This window comes from Danio rerio, chromosome 24 (genome assembly GCF_052040795.2).
Source record: "Danio rerio strain M-AB ecotype USA chromosome 24, GRCz13ab, whole genome shotgun sequence".
In the NCBI taxonomy this organism is placed as follows: domain Eukaryota; kingdom Metazoa; phylum Chordata; class Actinopteri; order Cypriniformes; family Danionidae; genus Danio; species Danio rerio.
Window position 1 is genome coordinate 24,622,111 of NC_141044.1, and position 16,046 is coordinate 24,638,156.

The 16,046-nt window shown below is 41.3% G+C and overlaps 1 protein-coding gene across 1 annotated transcript; it reads right to left on the reverse strand.

Moving 5' to 3' along the window:
• Positions 1–1,248: 1,248 nt before the first annotated feature.
• On the reverse strand, positions 1,249–7,512 carry gpr12 (G protein-coupled receptor 12). Its single transcript, XM_087309533.1, has 2 exons — positions 7,349–7,512; positions 1,249–6,024 (listed from the first exon to the last, which is right to left on the reverse strand). Exon 2 carries the CDS (start codon positions 6,014–6,016, stop codon positions 4,991–4,993), a length of 1,026 nt encoding a protein of 341 aa, XP_087165659.1. The 5' UTR covers positions 6,017–6,024; positions 7,349–7,512; the 3' UTR covers positions 1,249–4,990.
• Between the last annotated feature and the right edge of the window lie 8,534 nt (positions 7,513–16,046).

The following is a 16,046-nucleotide window of genomic DNA, read 5'->3' on the forward strand; positions in this document are numbered from 1 at the left end:
CAAAGATCATGCCTTGATTTTGAATTATTTAATGAGGTCTCTCTGCAATGACTCAAATAACTTAATCATAAAGTCATTGGAATGGCAAAGAAAGAGTTCTTGCAGGACTCCCAGAGTTCATCGAGATTCTTTGGATTCATCTTTATGGCCTCCTCCTTCATCCTACCCAAGACATGCTTAATAATATTCGTGTCTGGAGACTGGGCTGGCTAATGCTGGAGCACCTTGACCTTCTTTGCTTTCAGGAACTTTAATGTAGAGGCTGAGGTATGAGAAGGAGCGCTATCCTGCTGAATAATTTGCCCTCTCCTGTGGTTTGTAATGTAACTGGCAGCACAAATGTCTTGATACCTCGGCTGTTGATGTTGCCATCCACTCTGCAGATCTCTCAGATGTTGCCATCCACTCTGCAGATCTCTCACATGCCCCCATGCTGAATTCAACCCCAAACCATGATTTTTCCTTCCCCAAACTTGACAGATTTCTGTGAGAATCTTGAGTCCATGTGGATTCTAATAGGTCTTCTGCAGTATTTGTGAATATTGGGATGCAGTTCAACAGATGATTCATCAGAAAAATTTATCGTCTGCCACTTTTCCAAATGATCCACTAGAAGTCAAGTTATTATTTGTTGTTCTTACAACTGGCATTGTCGACAAGATTTTTGTCAGGTAGTGTATAGTATGGATGCTATGATACAGATGCTAATATAGTTAACATTACAGTTTTCATTATTTTTTCTAAAATACTCCTGGCAAATTGAAGACAATCATAATAAGCAAAATCTGTAAGAACTTTTGTTAGTCACAGAGCTTACTTTCTGCAATAATCTAAAAGTCCAATGGAAAGATCTTATGTATTTTTGACAGAATCCAGGGTCGTGCCAACTTCCAGGCCCAAAACACATCATCATTACATTCCTCTATGACACCAGATGAGAAATGCCATCATGCCTCCTTAAAGTCGCATGCCTTATTTACAGGATCAAGACGATCGATAGGATGCCCTAAGAATGTCTTTGTCGATACATTCAGAAGAGGCCGTACAGCGCTTCAAGAATACAAAACAAAATCTCAGGAATTCCCAAAGAATCCAGACTGAGGGGGAAAAATAGACTTTTTCAGTGGAAATAGCAAAATAAATAATTCCTACTCAAAGGTCAAACGTAGCTCACAACACATCGGTCATCATCTCCATGCTAAGCCCTATTAAAACTCGCATACCTGCTTTGCTACCACCCATGTGCTGTTTCAGTGGAATTATATAGAGGTCACTCAGGCAAAAAGGAAAAAAAACAAAGGTAACGAGGCTGTGTCCGACCCGCAGGCACGATGTAAAGAGGGTGCGATGGGAAGACTGGTAGCCACTCTAGCCCATGCAGGTCTATGGGGAATATACATTATAACCCCCGACTACAACATTGTCCCTAGAGAGATGAACATTTATGCATGCTTTCGCACACACACACACACACACACACACACATGCACCGACAGTCACACCTTACACAACACGTTCCTCACACATTATAAACATCTCTAAGGTTCGCAAAAGCAAATGCATACTGTAGAATAGGTCACATTGAGTGTACAGAGAGATTTCATTCATAGTTAGATATTGTATATGACCACAGGGCACAGTCCCTTTCTGGACGACAGGACACGAGGCAGTGGGATTATGGACATGTTTATAGGGATTGGGACATCTGTTCAGTTTGTTTATTTTTTAATCCCAAATTCACTAATATCATTCGGGCGATGCTGATATAAGCACAGTTGTCAGATGTTCTAGGAATCCGGGTGGTTTTTTCATGGATGTTTTTTTTTTTTTTTCAGACTAGCTGAGGTGTTGGTTTTGCTTGGGCACGGCTTTTATTGCTGCCAGAGTATTGCTATAATTTGATGAAACACTTGGTCTGTAATTATTGCTCGCTGATGGATTCTGCCACTGAAATGGATAGTGGCTGGTTGGCATTTGGAGGGCGAAAGGTAAAAAGCATGGGGTGAACTTCAGCTCGTAATAGTAGCATGACTCCACAAAGAGGAGGAGAACAGGGTCAGGAGAGAATTATAATACCATTCTCCCTCAGTTGACATTTACCAGCTGATCTCCTCACTGTAATCTTTGTCTCGTGAGCTTGTTTGACAAGATTCAACCAACACAGGCTCATTCTGAAAATGTAGCCCTATATACATTTCTGGAGATCGCAAATTATGTAGCCAGAGCTACGTATGGCTGCATTTCATCTTTAAAACGAACGCTACGGGGCCGCACCATTCCTCATGTCGCTTTTCCGCTGTTACCAGTTTGTCCAGTAGCAACATACATGTCGACATGTATGTTGCCTTGAGAACCAAAACACAGTTGACCGGGTTCGAGTACGGCAAAGAACGGTTCCAGAAAGTGGGTAAGACAAAAAACAGAAGCCAAAAAATGAAACAAACAAGTTAATAACAGGGTGAGAATGAAGTATAATCTGAAAACGTGGTAAAATCAGGCAAGGGCTTATCTTCTTTTGGATTGCTTTTCAAAACACTGTTGGTTGGGTTTAGGGAAGGTTGAGGGTATTGGTTGGTTGATCAGTCAGTTGACAGCGGCCTCTGATGGATTTACGTGAGTACAACAGGTACGAATGGCCTCGCAAGAGAAATTTGAGATCTCAAATAAGCCAACGCAGTGACCTCTTTTGGAATACAAAACTCTGGTAGTCGAATACAAAAACTGCAAAAAACGTAGCTCCTGGTATGCATTTGCCGCTCTCCAGAAATGTATATGGGGTACGTAATCAGAATAAGCCAGGGTTGGATTAAACAGTTTACTGACAGTATATCATATTGACAGTAAATCTATGGGAAGCTCATTTGGGAGTGGAACTGTAATTTGGCTGGCATATCACCAAATGAGAATATTAATGATAAATCTCATGAAAATGTGTCTAGGTTACATTTCACCCCAAAATCAAAAGGAGAACATTTAGTTTTTTTTAAACAAGTCCAATTTTACATCTCATTATCCCAATAGATCTTACTAGATTTCAATGAGATATGCTATTACACTGTAAAAAAAACTATTAATTAACAGATCACCATATGTCAAGATTGCCAGGTGTCTTTTAAAGTATAAAGTAAGGTATCACCATTTGAAGCATGTATAAAGATGTTAATAAACATTCACAGATGAATCACTGTTAATGTAGGTTATATGTTTTACTTACTCCCAGGGTCGTTTTTATCAAAGTAATATTAGCCGCACCATGTTGGTGTTTCGTAACCTCTAGTTTTTATGAGGTGGGTCTTTAGACAAACACTCAACACCTAATCTGGAGAAACAGGACATACACTACGGATGGTTTATCTTACCTAATTCACCTATAGCGCAAGTATTTGGACAGTGGGGGAAACCGGAGCACCCGGAGGAACACAGGAAGAACATGCAAACTCCTCACAGAAATGCCAACTGACCCAGTCAGGGCTCGAACCGGCGATGGAGCTAACCAGATTGTATGTTTTACAGTGTAAAATTATATTATATAATAGAATATGTAGCTTAATTCTGAAAAAGAATCATTTGATTTTGGGATGAAATTTGTAATTAACATTAGAGATTACCCCCTCTAACTGACTTATATTGATGCTTCTACGCAAATGCATTACATGTAAATTTTAAGCAAAATTCTATGAATGACCATTGTTTGACAGCCATCCTGTACCCAGTATTAATTAAAAGTTGAACTTAATAAAAGGAGCAGTGATCTATTCAGAGCTTTGGGAGCACAATGCAAATTAAGAGCAAATCAAAAGAAAATACATTCGGTTCTGTTCTCAGCAACGTTGCTGCATATAAACAAACCTCTTATTCTCAAACACTTAATGCACGTTTTGTACTCGACAGTTGTTTGAAGTGAGCCTCTATTCACAGGGGACTGTTTAAAATGACCACACATACACTTTCTCCACGCTCCCGTTCACTTTCATCCCGCATTTATGGAAGAGGAATGCGGGACGGGTGACAGTTCCACTTCCGATCCAAACCAAAATAAAGGCATCCGTGGGTTGGGTTATTTATAGAGTGGTTCTCGATCTGAGATTGTAATTAGCTCTTCATGGTTTTTCTGCTTTGGAGGACATTTTACATTCGGCCACGCTCGGGTTGAGATTTAAATCAAAGAGACGAGAAAAGCGCGCCTCTCTGTGTTTCTATGGAGGACGCAAGGCGCGGATCACCGAGCGCCTCGTGTCTATTTTTAGCACACCGCGGTTACTTAACGTTCAGCGCACGTTCCTGAATGCAGCAACAGCAGGAAGAGATGAATGAGCTTCGGGATCCAGTCAAGCGGACCGCCTCGTGCTGCCCCACATCTTCCTCCTCCTCCCTCACAGCCCATGCAACAGGGGGCTGCCGCTGTGGCCAAGCCAAAACAAGCACAAAAAAATGCAAAGGCATATTTATGTACAGGATATTTACAGCTGCCTGCCACACTGCATCAATTCCCGGCCCTTTTTCAAATCCTGGACAGGGTGTGGCAGCTGGTTGGAACAGGATCAGGCAAAAGATTGTGTGGCAGTGGTTGTCACATAACAATTAAGCCCAAAGTTTACTTCTTTGTTTGATTTTTACGCACACAAGACGCACATACAACCTTTCGAAGTTTACACAGATAAGAAAGATTCAATCTTGTCCAATTTCTGCTCATCTTTCCTTCAAAAAGTCTTTAAAATACATCTTTGGATGCCTTGTAATCCCCTCATAAAGTTGTGTTTTTGTTATCCCACTTTTTCCCGATATGTTTACTGTTGACACCTTGTGGCCAAAGTGTAGCGGCGCAAAAACAATTCAAAGCAGATATCCGAACGTACGATTCAGGTGTACAAAGACTCTCGCATATGCGTAAAAACCAAAGTATACTTTGAGCTTTAGGGGAAGACATAAACGGGTGACGCACATGCCCTTTCTTGTCCCATGACCTGTGCAATTCCCTAGGCACATTACATCAGACGTCGCTGGGGGTCCGTGCCCGATGGGCCACGCTGGCAGGGATACATCCACAGCACACCAGCCACAACGCTTTCTGGATCTCTTGATTGCGGAATGCGTAAATGACTGGGTTGATGACTGAGTTGTAGGTGGCGGGCACCAGGGTGGCGTACGTGTAGAGCGGTGGGTATGTATAATCGGCTATGAGCGAGTATACAGTAAACGGCATCCAGCAGGCAGCGAATGTGCCCAGAATTATCGCCAGCGTGGATACGCCTTTACGCGTCGTGACGTAATGAGGGCTTGCTGCTAAAAAGTGGTGCTGGAGGGCAATTTGGTGCGCATGCCGCATGACGATTTTGCAGATCTGCACATAGAGTTGTAGCATGAGGCCGAAGAGTAGAAGGAAGGACACGGATAAAACGGCCACGTTGTTTTTCGTTAGGGGCCACACCACGCTGCAGTTTACCTCCTGCCCTAAGCAGTTAACACCGGTGACTGGGAGCAAACCCAAACACAAGGAAACGCCCCATAGAAGCACCAGCATGGTGTATGTGAAGGCGGCAGTTCGTTCGGAGTTGTAGGTGAGGGCGTAGTACAGCGACAGGTAGCGGTCAATGGTGATGGCCAGCAGGCTGAAAACTGATGCGGAGAAGGACGCCACCACCAGACCTACAGTCAACAGCTGGGCTGAATCAGAGCGCAGTAGGTATGCGAAAGTAAAGTGCAGGACTAATCCCAAACCAGCCAATAGGTCAGCTAGAGCTAGACTGCCGATCAGTAGAAACATCGGAGCGCGTAAAGCCGGGTTCTGCCAGATGACCAAAACCACCAGGGCGTTTTCACAGGCGATGAGGGTGCCAGATGAACAGAGTACGATGTCCCACGGGTTCACCAGCAGCTCCGTAGGTGGTCTCGCTGGCAGGATGACCGCCGGTGAGTATGTTCCCACAGTGATGTTCTCTATGCTCCCCGCGCCGCTGCTGCCCCAGGTGGGTTCTTGAGCCAGCCAGCTGGGAGAAACTGACACCTCTTCACTCATTCTGCCTCCTGTTTGAAATAACACACACAGACAAACATAATGAGCACTAGTCTAAAGAAGGGGATAAATCAACATAACACAACACAAGTATAGTCTACAAACATGACAATTCCTATGACGTTTTCCTATTAGAGCACAAGAGAAGACATTTTACAGTCATGTTGACTTCTGTTGTAGTTTCTGATGATTTAATGGATGTCACTGAGGCATGCTTTGACACCAAAATTCTTCAAATTATCTTGTTTTGTGTTGCAAAGAAAAAAAGGCCACAAGGTTTAGAATGAAATGTTATGGTAAGTAAATAATGACAATATTTTTTATTTTGAGATATTACTTTTGAATATTAAGGATTATTTTGCACCACAGCTTGGGGTTGTGGTGGCCAAAGCTTAATTGTATGGATGTATAAATCCTAACAACCTAACAATAATTAAACTTAGACTTAAAATACGTAATAAAATGATTATTATTTATTATTGTTATAATGATTATTATTAGTTCCAATTATTTAATGGATTTTTTATGCATTTATTTCTCAAATATTACAAATTAATTACTATGAAATATTTTTCTTAATTTTTCAAGAGAATTTAGTGCTGGAAAAATCTGAAAAATGTAATTTAAAATAGAAATATGTTGCTTTATATATAATTATAAAATAAATATTACTGCCAATTCCATTCAAATGCAATGTTTTGTATATTTTTTATACATATTTACCCTAGATAGGTTAACCACATGATTTCAATATTTTTTCCACATTAAAAATTATTGCCAAAATAACATTAACACAATGCATTCACACTAATACGCATCCTGGAAAACACAAGGCTTGTATAACCATATGTAACTGAAATGTCTACAAAACTAGCTGATAATAATTTTCACAGAAGCAATTGTTCACTTAAATTACATTACTTCCCGGTTACTGTCTTAACAAAGAACAAAGAATCTAATTATGATCAATTACAACACATTTCACCTCACCGTTATTAAAGCTGCACATAAGCAGCAATTATTGAGATACTTTTGAATACAATGGTGGAGAATGAAGAAAAAGGGAGGGCCCTGTTGAGTGCTGATATTAAATAAAGGCGGGTTCCTGCTTATAAAGGCGCCTCTGCATCAGATATCTCACATATGGACCCTCAAAGCACATCTTCACTGCAATCAGATCCTGCAAGCACTGCTTCCTCTGAATCCCTTCAGCTTTTCAATAACGCTGTAGCACTTGCTGTGTAAAAAGGATTTATGTGCAGTAATATGCAGAGCATAACGATTTCAGATACAGCCGGTCCCCTTCAGTAGCTCCCCATCTGGAGTCTTTCTTACCTTGTCTGTTGGAGGAGATGCGTCTGTTTTAGATGTTTCCGTGTCTCTCTGATCTTTCCATTGTATTTAATGGCAGCGCTGTCGGCAGGTGCAGCGCGGCGCGGGCGGATGGAGGCTGTGATGATGATGATGAAGATGAAGCCGGACCGGAGGATCTTCACAGCAGCAGCAGCAGCGGCTCCTCTAGCGGCTCTTCGCCGTCTGCACGAGCACCAACTGCGGCTGTGCGAGAGGCGCTGGGAGGGGTGAGCCTTCCTCCGCGCACCAGAAGGTCCTGCCACCTATTTTATCTGCTGCGCACAAAATAAAGGATGCGACTGGGGGTTTAATGGGTTCATTCGTCAACACGTAAACAAATGGTCATAGCGTTATTTTATTTCATTTTGGTAAAAGAGAACTCCTTAAATGTTGATTGTTCAATGAACAGTGTACTCTGATATATTATAAACATTATCTATTTTCTATTAATAATATGATAAACAATTAATAAAAAAAAAATTATATATATATATATATATATATATATATATATATTTTTTTTTTTTTCCCCAACTATTTATTGTGTTTACTGTGTTTTTTTTTTTTATTATACGTGTATGTTCTTTTTTGTTTTAATGTAAACTTTATGTTGGGAGTGAATTTTAAAATGAAACTAATGTTATGTGTTTCGTTGAATAAGTTCGGGAATAGTATCAGAGGCCCGCGAGGGGAGAGGGGTCTGGCTGCAGACTCGGTGCAGCGTAATCTGGGCTGCATCCAATGCTTTTTAATGGGCTCACCTAACCCCACCCCTAACCCTACCCGTCACAGTGACGTCACTAGCTCCATTTGAGTGCCTTTGTGTCTGACATTGCATTGGTGAGTGATGCAACAGTCTATTGTTTGCATTACAGAGAGCAGAAGACAGGCTGCACTGGGAACCGGAAGTGTTAAAATGCTAGCTCGCTTCCGGGTTATTGCATACAAATTGACGTCATAGTTCCTTCACTCTATACCTGCAAATTGAGCTCCTTGTGTCCTCCTTGCAACTAAGCCAAAGAACCCACTGCGTGTGGTGAGAACTGGAAAGTTTACATCTAAAGACTAACACGCGTTACACAGGTGGCAGCTGTAGTTGGCTTCTTTTGCTGGGACACTAGTTTTCTCATATTAAACGAGGGGAGCATCCCCATTTTGACCTCCAGAGACGTTGATACATTTTCAGTGTATTTTTTATGTGCTCTTTTTGTTTGCGAGTTTGGATTATGTGCGTTATTATTTTCTTTTTCAACAACAATGGCGGACGAAGAGCTTGACGCAGCTGCTGCACGAGGAGACAGGCATCTGGCGGATGCAGCAAACATGCACCTGCCATTTAAAATTGATTTTCCACATTCTTTTTCCGATTATGGTATTGAGCCATTTAGCGCATGGATACAGAGATTTAAGGTAGCTCTTAATGTTTTAGCTGTACCACTGGATAAGGCCATACTTCTTCCTGTTCAGCTTATTAGTCCTGCTTTTGCTTATTGGAAGTCTCTCTCATCTGATGTGAAAGCTGATTATGCTTTGGCTTAAGCCAGTTTGTCCACTGTTTTTGGCTGTACAACATTTTCGGCTACTTTTCAGACATTTTTAAATGCACGTCCACGTAAACTACAAGAACCTCTTGAAGTCTATGCTGCTGAGCTCACAAATTTAGTGTCTGAAGCATTTCCACAATATGATGCAGCAGCATGGAATTGTGAGATTTTTCTGCGTTTTGTGACTGGCTTAGCACCATTGCTTCAACTTAAAATCCATGAGCATGGCGCTGTGACTTTAGACAATGTTTTAAAAATTGCCACTCAGTGGGAACGTGCTCAGCTGGACATCAGTGTTGCTAACCCTTCAGCTGTTGTGCACGTGATGTTGAACCAGCAACCAACAACTAACACAGTGACCGCAAACCATATCACTGAACTAGCATCAGCCATAGCTGAAGTCCGAACTGATTTGCATGCCTTACGTCAGTCTCATCAACGACATATGGATGTCATATGTCACATAACGTGTGGACCAACTTTCACATCATATTTCCAGTTTCCAGGACAAGGTGATGTCTTCCACACATTCTCCACATCAGTCTTGTGCTGCTGTGGACTATGACATCTCAACACAACATCGCCAGCCTGACTTGGATGATCATTATCGCCAGAGACTGCTGCTGTACTGTACAACATGCGCACGGAGGTCGACAGCACCATCGAGATGACTGCTTTTCTACACGACGCCGCCGTGACTACTTCGAACATGATCAAGCACCCCAAACTGACAGCTTCTCCTGCCAAAAACGTTATAGCTATTCCCATAGTTGTGAGTCACACCCTCCTTACACCACACACTTTGACGCACACACACCCCACAGGCCTTATGTTAACGCTAGGTCAGGTCGCTCGCCTTCAAGGATTACAACCCTGAGTATGTTACCCACAACAAACGTCCAACTTCACACGGTCCACAGTACAGACATTCAAGTTATCGCAGACATAGCTCTCTGTCACCACCCCCCCCAGTCTCATAAGTCATCAAGATATTCTTTTTCCCCCACACGACACGTACACTTCACTGAGTCTCACAGAGAGAAAGCCCCTTTCTCGCAACACCGGGGAAACGAGTAGAAGCTGTCATTGGAGACCAAATGCCAGGTTCCTCCCCAAAAGTGGTCCACTATAAACACTTTGGTTGTTCATAACACTCCATCCACACCTTTTATTCAAATTGCATTGGCTGGCACTGAACTTCATGCATTATTAGATACGGGCTCGGGTCTCTCACTCATTACTGATGACTGCCGTAGATCCATTCCAGCTTTATCTACTCAGTTGATCAGCAGGTCGTTCGTGTTCGTGTTTCATTGACACATATGTGGGTTTATTGGAACCACACCCTCCTCCACTTAAGACTTAAGGTGTAACTCGAACGTTGACCACTGTTCAAGGGAGGGGCATAGTTCGAGTTGTGATCCCAACTAATGAACATGTCTCGCTTGATGCTGGATGTCCATTAGGTCAGATTTTCTCTGTCACTGGCAATGCACATGATGAGTATGCATTAGTTTCAGCTGTGACTTCTAGTGTAGCTTTCCATGGCCACCCAATGTCAGATGTGCATTTGGAGGATTGTCAACTAGATGCTTATGAGCAAGTAGAGCTTAAGCGCCTACTGACAGAATTTTCTGACATTTTTAGTGTTCATTCTCATGACTATGGCAAGACAAACTTGATCACACATAGTATTTATACGGGTAACACAGCTACAATAAAACTTTGCCTATATAGAACATCACCAGCTACTCAGGCTGTACTGCAACAAGAGGTGTCAAAGCTATTAGACCACAACATCATTGAGGAGTCTCAAAGTCCATGGTCAACCCCGGTTGTTCTTGTTCGATAAAAAGATGGCGTACACCGGTTCTGTGTTGATTATAGACACCTTAATAATGTTACCATTAAAGACTTGCACCCTTTTCCTCGGGTGGATGATATCTTTGACAGGCTTTTTGGAGCCAGAGTGTTTAGCACAATTGACTTGACTGCCGGCTACTGGCAAATTCCACTTAACCCTAGCAATAAAGAAAAAACAGCCTTTTCCACTGGTGCTGGGTTACATTAATTTTGCAAGAGGCCGATGGGCATCTCCAATGCACCACCCAGTTTGTAACAGTTAATGGAACTTGTGCTTCGAGGTCTGCACTGAAGCATTTGTTTGATCTACTTAGATGATATTATTATCTACAGTGCCGATTTTTCACAACACCTACAGCACTTGCATGAAGTTTTCCAGAGACTTTGTACAGCTGGTCTAAAACTTAAGTCATCCAAGTGCCAGTTAGCACGCTCCTCTGTTACTTTTCTGGGCCACCGTGTTTCCAGTGCCGAGATTGAGCCAGACCCATCAAACATAGATGAAGTGAGGACATGGCCAATTCCAATATCAGTCACACAGGTCAGGGCTTTTCTTGGGCTGTGTTCCTATTATCATCGATTCATTAGACAATTTGCTAAGATATCTTAACCCTTGTACCATCTTACACACAAGGGAGTGCCATTCATTTGGTCAGTGGAAGCAAATTAAGCTTTTCTTGTACTGAAACAGGCGCTCACTTCATCACCAATTTTAGCCTTTCCAAAATTTTCGGCTCCTTTCCTTCTTTAAACAGATGCTTCTCTTCATTCTGTGTGATCTGTCCTTTTACAAAAGAAAGAAGGAAAAGAACATGTAATTGAATACGTCAGTCATGTCTTGTCTGCTGCGGAAAGAAAATGGTCAACATTTGAAAGAGAATTGTATGTCATTGTTGTTCAGTTCGCCACTTTCGGCACTATCTTGCTTGTCACCCATTCACTATCATAACGGATCACAAGCCGCTGGTCAGTCTTAAGAAACTTCCTCTTGATTATGATCCTGCTGGTAGGCGAACTCGTTGGGCCATAGAATTAGCTAAACACCTTGATGCAGATCCTAAATAGATGCTAAAAACCGTTATGCAGATCTACCTTTTCGGTAGCAACTCAGACCACATTAACACCCTTGCAAGCAAGGATGGCTTCAGCTCACACCCAGACTTTGCAGATGAACAAAAATGTTCTTTTGCCAACAACCATTCCAAATAACACAACAGCAAATCTTATTTTAATTCAGAGGGATTGCGATGTGATAGAAAAGCAAATGTTAGATCCAGATTTAGCTATTTTGTCACAGACCACCCTTGTGGAGATTACGTGAGGCTTCCCCATACCTCAGAAAACTGTGGACACAGTTTAGTCGACTTATTATTCACAATGGTGTGTTATGCAGACACTTGCGTAACTCATTTAGAGATGATACCTTTCAGGTAGTCATTCCAATATCATTGATTCTTGAAATACTCGGTCATGTCCATGGACATCCATCAGTTGGTCATTATGGTCAGGCAAAAACATTGTACAGAGCTATGCGGTCCTTTTACCGGCCTTATATGTCTTCAGACATAGCCAAACATTGCTCTCAATGTACAGCTTACCAATCACGGTGTTCTCCTGTGCCCAGGCTGCAGGCACCACTCGTTCCTATTACTCCTGAGCGTCCATTCCAAATAGTGGCTGCAGACATAACAGAGTTGCCTGTTTCCACTAAGAGTAATCGTTATGCCTTAGTAATGATGGACCTTTTTACCGTTTGTCAATCTCTACCCACTAAAAGATCGGACAGCTCACTCAATGGCAGTTTTCATCTTTGACCACTATATACCACAGCATGGTGTCCCTGAGGCCCTACACTCGGATCAGGGCGGGCAGTTTGAATCTGACCTTATAAAGCACCTTTGTAACTTGCTATCAATCAAAAAGCTTCGTACATCCCCTTATCATGCGCAGTGTGATGGAGCTGTTGAGCCTTTTAATCGCATGTTAAAAGATGAACTTTCTAAGTGTCTTTTTGATTCGGGTTCAGAGTGGGATGAGTATCTCCCACAGGTTTCGTTGGCTTATAACACCACTAAGCACACTACTTCAGGACAATAATGTTTCCTGTTCAGCAACAGCTGCCACATTCGCAGCATATGCTAACAAAGTGAGTAAAAGACTAGCATGTGCTTATCGTTCTGCGATTGCTTTCTGAGATAAGGCTCAAGAACAACATCGTCTGCACTATGATCGTCATTTGAAGTTCACTCCGTATAACAGGGGTGACTTGGTTTTAGTGAATGACTCTGCACACCGCCACAACAAACTGCATCCATGTGGGGTAGGCCCATACGAGATTTTACAATCCATATACCCCTTTGGTAGTTCCACCCCAGTTAATTTTGAAGTCCGTGATGTATCTAAACCTCATGCAAATGCAAAAATAATTCATTACAACTGCATGAAACCGTACATTACTGACATGCAGAACACTCATACCCTTTACCCCCTCCCCCTCAGCCATAAACTCTTAATACATTGTCAGGGCTCCTACCACCGCTCATTACACCTGCGCCACCAGGACTTCCTACAATTCTAGTTCCATTGGAACTTCCTCAGTTACAACCAAAGCCAGAATCGCGCCTACCTGAAACCCTACAATCTTTCAGACCTATGGAAAATGGCCAGAGCTTGAACTCAGGACTGTCACCTCAAACTCAGAGAACACCTGACACGGGACTGTCAATAGGTGTTTCCTTATCACTAGACTTTCTGGTGGCTATATGGAATTTACTTTCTAGGATTAATCGATTGCCTTACAATTTAAAAGATTTTGCACTTTACTGAGATTTTTTCAATTATCTGTACCTGTTTTTCATATACTGATGCCTTGTGGTGCTATGTGAATTATGTTGTTCATCAGGCACGTGCACACATAGGGCTCAACCTGTGTAGTGCACATGCCCTTTTTAGTCTTGGATAAAAAGTGCCCTTCCAAAATCATCTGAAGTGCCCCATATCCAAGTGCCTTGGATAGTCTCTGCATGGGGCTATTGCTCATGGTTAAACATGCTTTTGAAAGTATAAGATTTTTTTTATATACAGTTTTGGGTAACATTGTTTCTGTATGTTAAGCATATATACAGTTTTGTGCTGAACTGTGTTAAAGAAATTAGGACATTTCTTGTAGGGTAAGGGAGTAATATGTAGGGAGTGAAATTTAAAGTGAAACTAATGTTCTGTACTTTTAAATAAGTTCGGAAATAGTATCGTGGGATCAGAGACCGGCAAGGGAGATAATAATAATAATAATAAATTTATTTGCTACAGGCAAAATACTAGCAACACAAGGCAAGCAAAACAGCACAACAATAAAAGATGCAATAAAACAATAAAAATATGAACCATATAATAGAATAAAAAAGTTAACGAAATGATCATCCTAAGTTAAAAGCAAAGCTAAAAAGGTGAATTTTAAGAAGTTTCTTAAAACAGTCCAGAGAGGCGGCATTCCTAATGCTGATGGGTAGTGCATTCTAAAGCTTAGGCGCACTGTGTGAAAAAGCCCTCCCACCCATGGTCTTGAGTTTACACCATGGCTGATGGAAGGTAAGTCCCGATGCAGAACCAAGACTGCAGGCTGGGTAGGCGAGGGTCACCAGGTCACAGATGTAGCTTGGTGCTAACCCATGCATTGCTTTAAAAGTTAAAATCAAGGTCTTAAAATCAATCCGTGATCTAATAGGAAGCCAGTGTAATTGTTGTAGCATAGGAGTAATATGGTGGCGTGATGATGTGTATGTCAAAACCCGTGCAGCTTAATTTTTATATATATTGTAGTCTTCTGAGAGAACTTGTAGGTAAACTATCAAAAAATATATTACAAAAACTAAGATGTGATGTGATGAAGCCATGGATAAGCCTCTCTGCATCAGGTCGTGAGAGAAATGGTCTGATTCGTAAAATATTGCGGAGATGAAAGAAGGCAGTTTTTCTTAAGTGTTTGAAGTGGGAGTTAAAACTGAGCTTTGCATCAAAGAGCACCCCAAGATTATGCACCTGGGTAGAAGGAGACAGTTGAACAATATCAATCGAGTGTAAAATCCTTGTACTGCATAACCTTAATAGGGGTGCCAATTAATAAGACCTCAGTTTTGGAACCTTTTAATTTAAGGAAGTTTTGACTCATTCAAGATTTAATTTATAAGAGACAGGCAGATAAAACTGACGTAGCAGTGTTCAGATTGAGCGAGCACTAACATAGATTTGAGTGTCATCTGCATAGCAGCGGTACCCCAAGCAATATTTACTCATAATCTGGCCAAGAGGCAACATATAATTACTTAACAGCAGTGGACCAAGGACAGACCCCTGAGGAACACCCTGATGCAATGGAACAGTCTGAGATCTACGAGCACCCAAACAGACAAACTGACAGCTGTGAGCAAGATAAAAGACAAACCAGCTATTTACTGTACCAAACAAATCAATCCTTATTGTAATGTACTTATTGTTTGGCCTAATTCTGGTTGGGAAGACTGTGCATTCTTCTTTTAATATGTATTATGTGTGTGTGTGTGTGTGTGTGTGTGTGTGTGTGTGTGTGTGTGTGTGTGTGTGTGTGTGTGTGTGTGTGTGTGTGTGTGTGTGTGTGTGTTTGTGTGTGTTTTCAAATTTAAAAAGTTGCAAAATTGTGCATTAACACTTAAAATAACATTGCAAATGCTACCCTCCAAAGACAATTTCTCCTGATGACACTCGGATGATATACAAGTAATAATAATTGTTTTAAATGATTATTTTTTTTCATTAAAATAAAAAACTTTTACAATTTTGTATGTAACTCACATTTGTAAAAACTGTTCAAGTGGTTATAGTTACTTTTGTAAAATTGAACACATGCTGTTTTACTTCTTCTGTGTTTTTTTTAATGAACCAGCTGTTCTCAAATATTTTTAGCCCCTCACCATGCATGGCCATTAAAATAAATTATTATTATTATTATTATTATTATTATAAAGCAATTTAGAGCACAACTAAGCATTTTTTGGATGCACCAATAGCATATTTATCCTGCAGAACACAATCAAACACTGTATTGAACAAAGCCATTCTCTTATAATAGAATTGTAAAGAAAGCATTTTACTTTAAAAAGAAAGCCACAACTTCAAATAGATTTTGATTGACCTCGAAGGTATTGCGACGTGTGTGTGTGTGTGTGTAGAGAGAGACCCATTTGTCTCGCATCTGATATGCAGCCTGCATCTTTCTGGAAAGATGCACATTGTGTCGC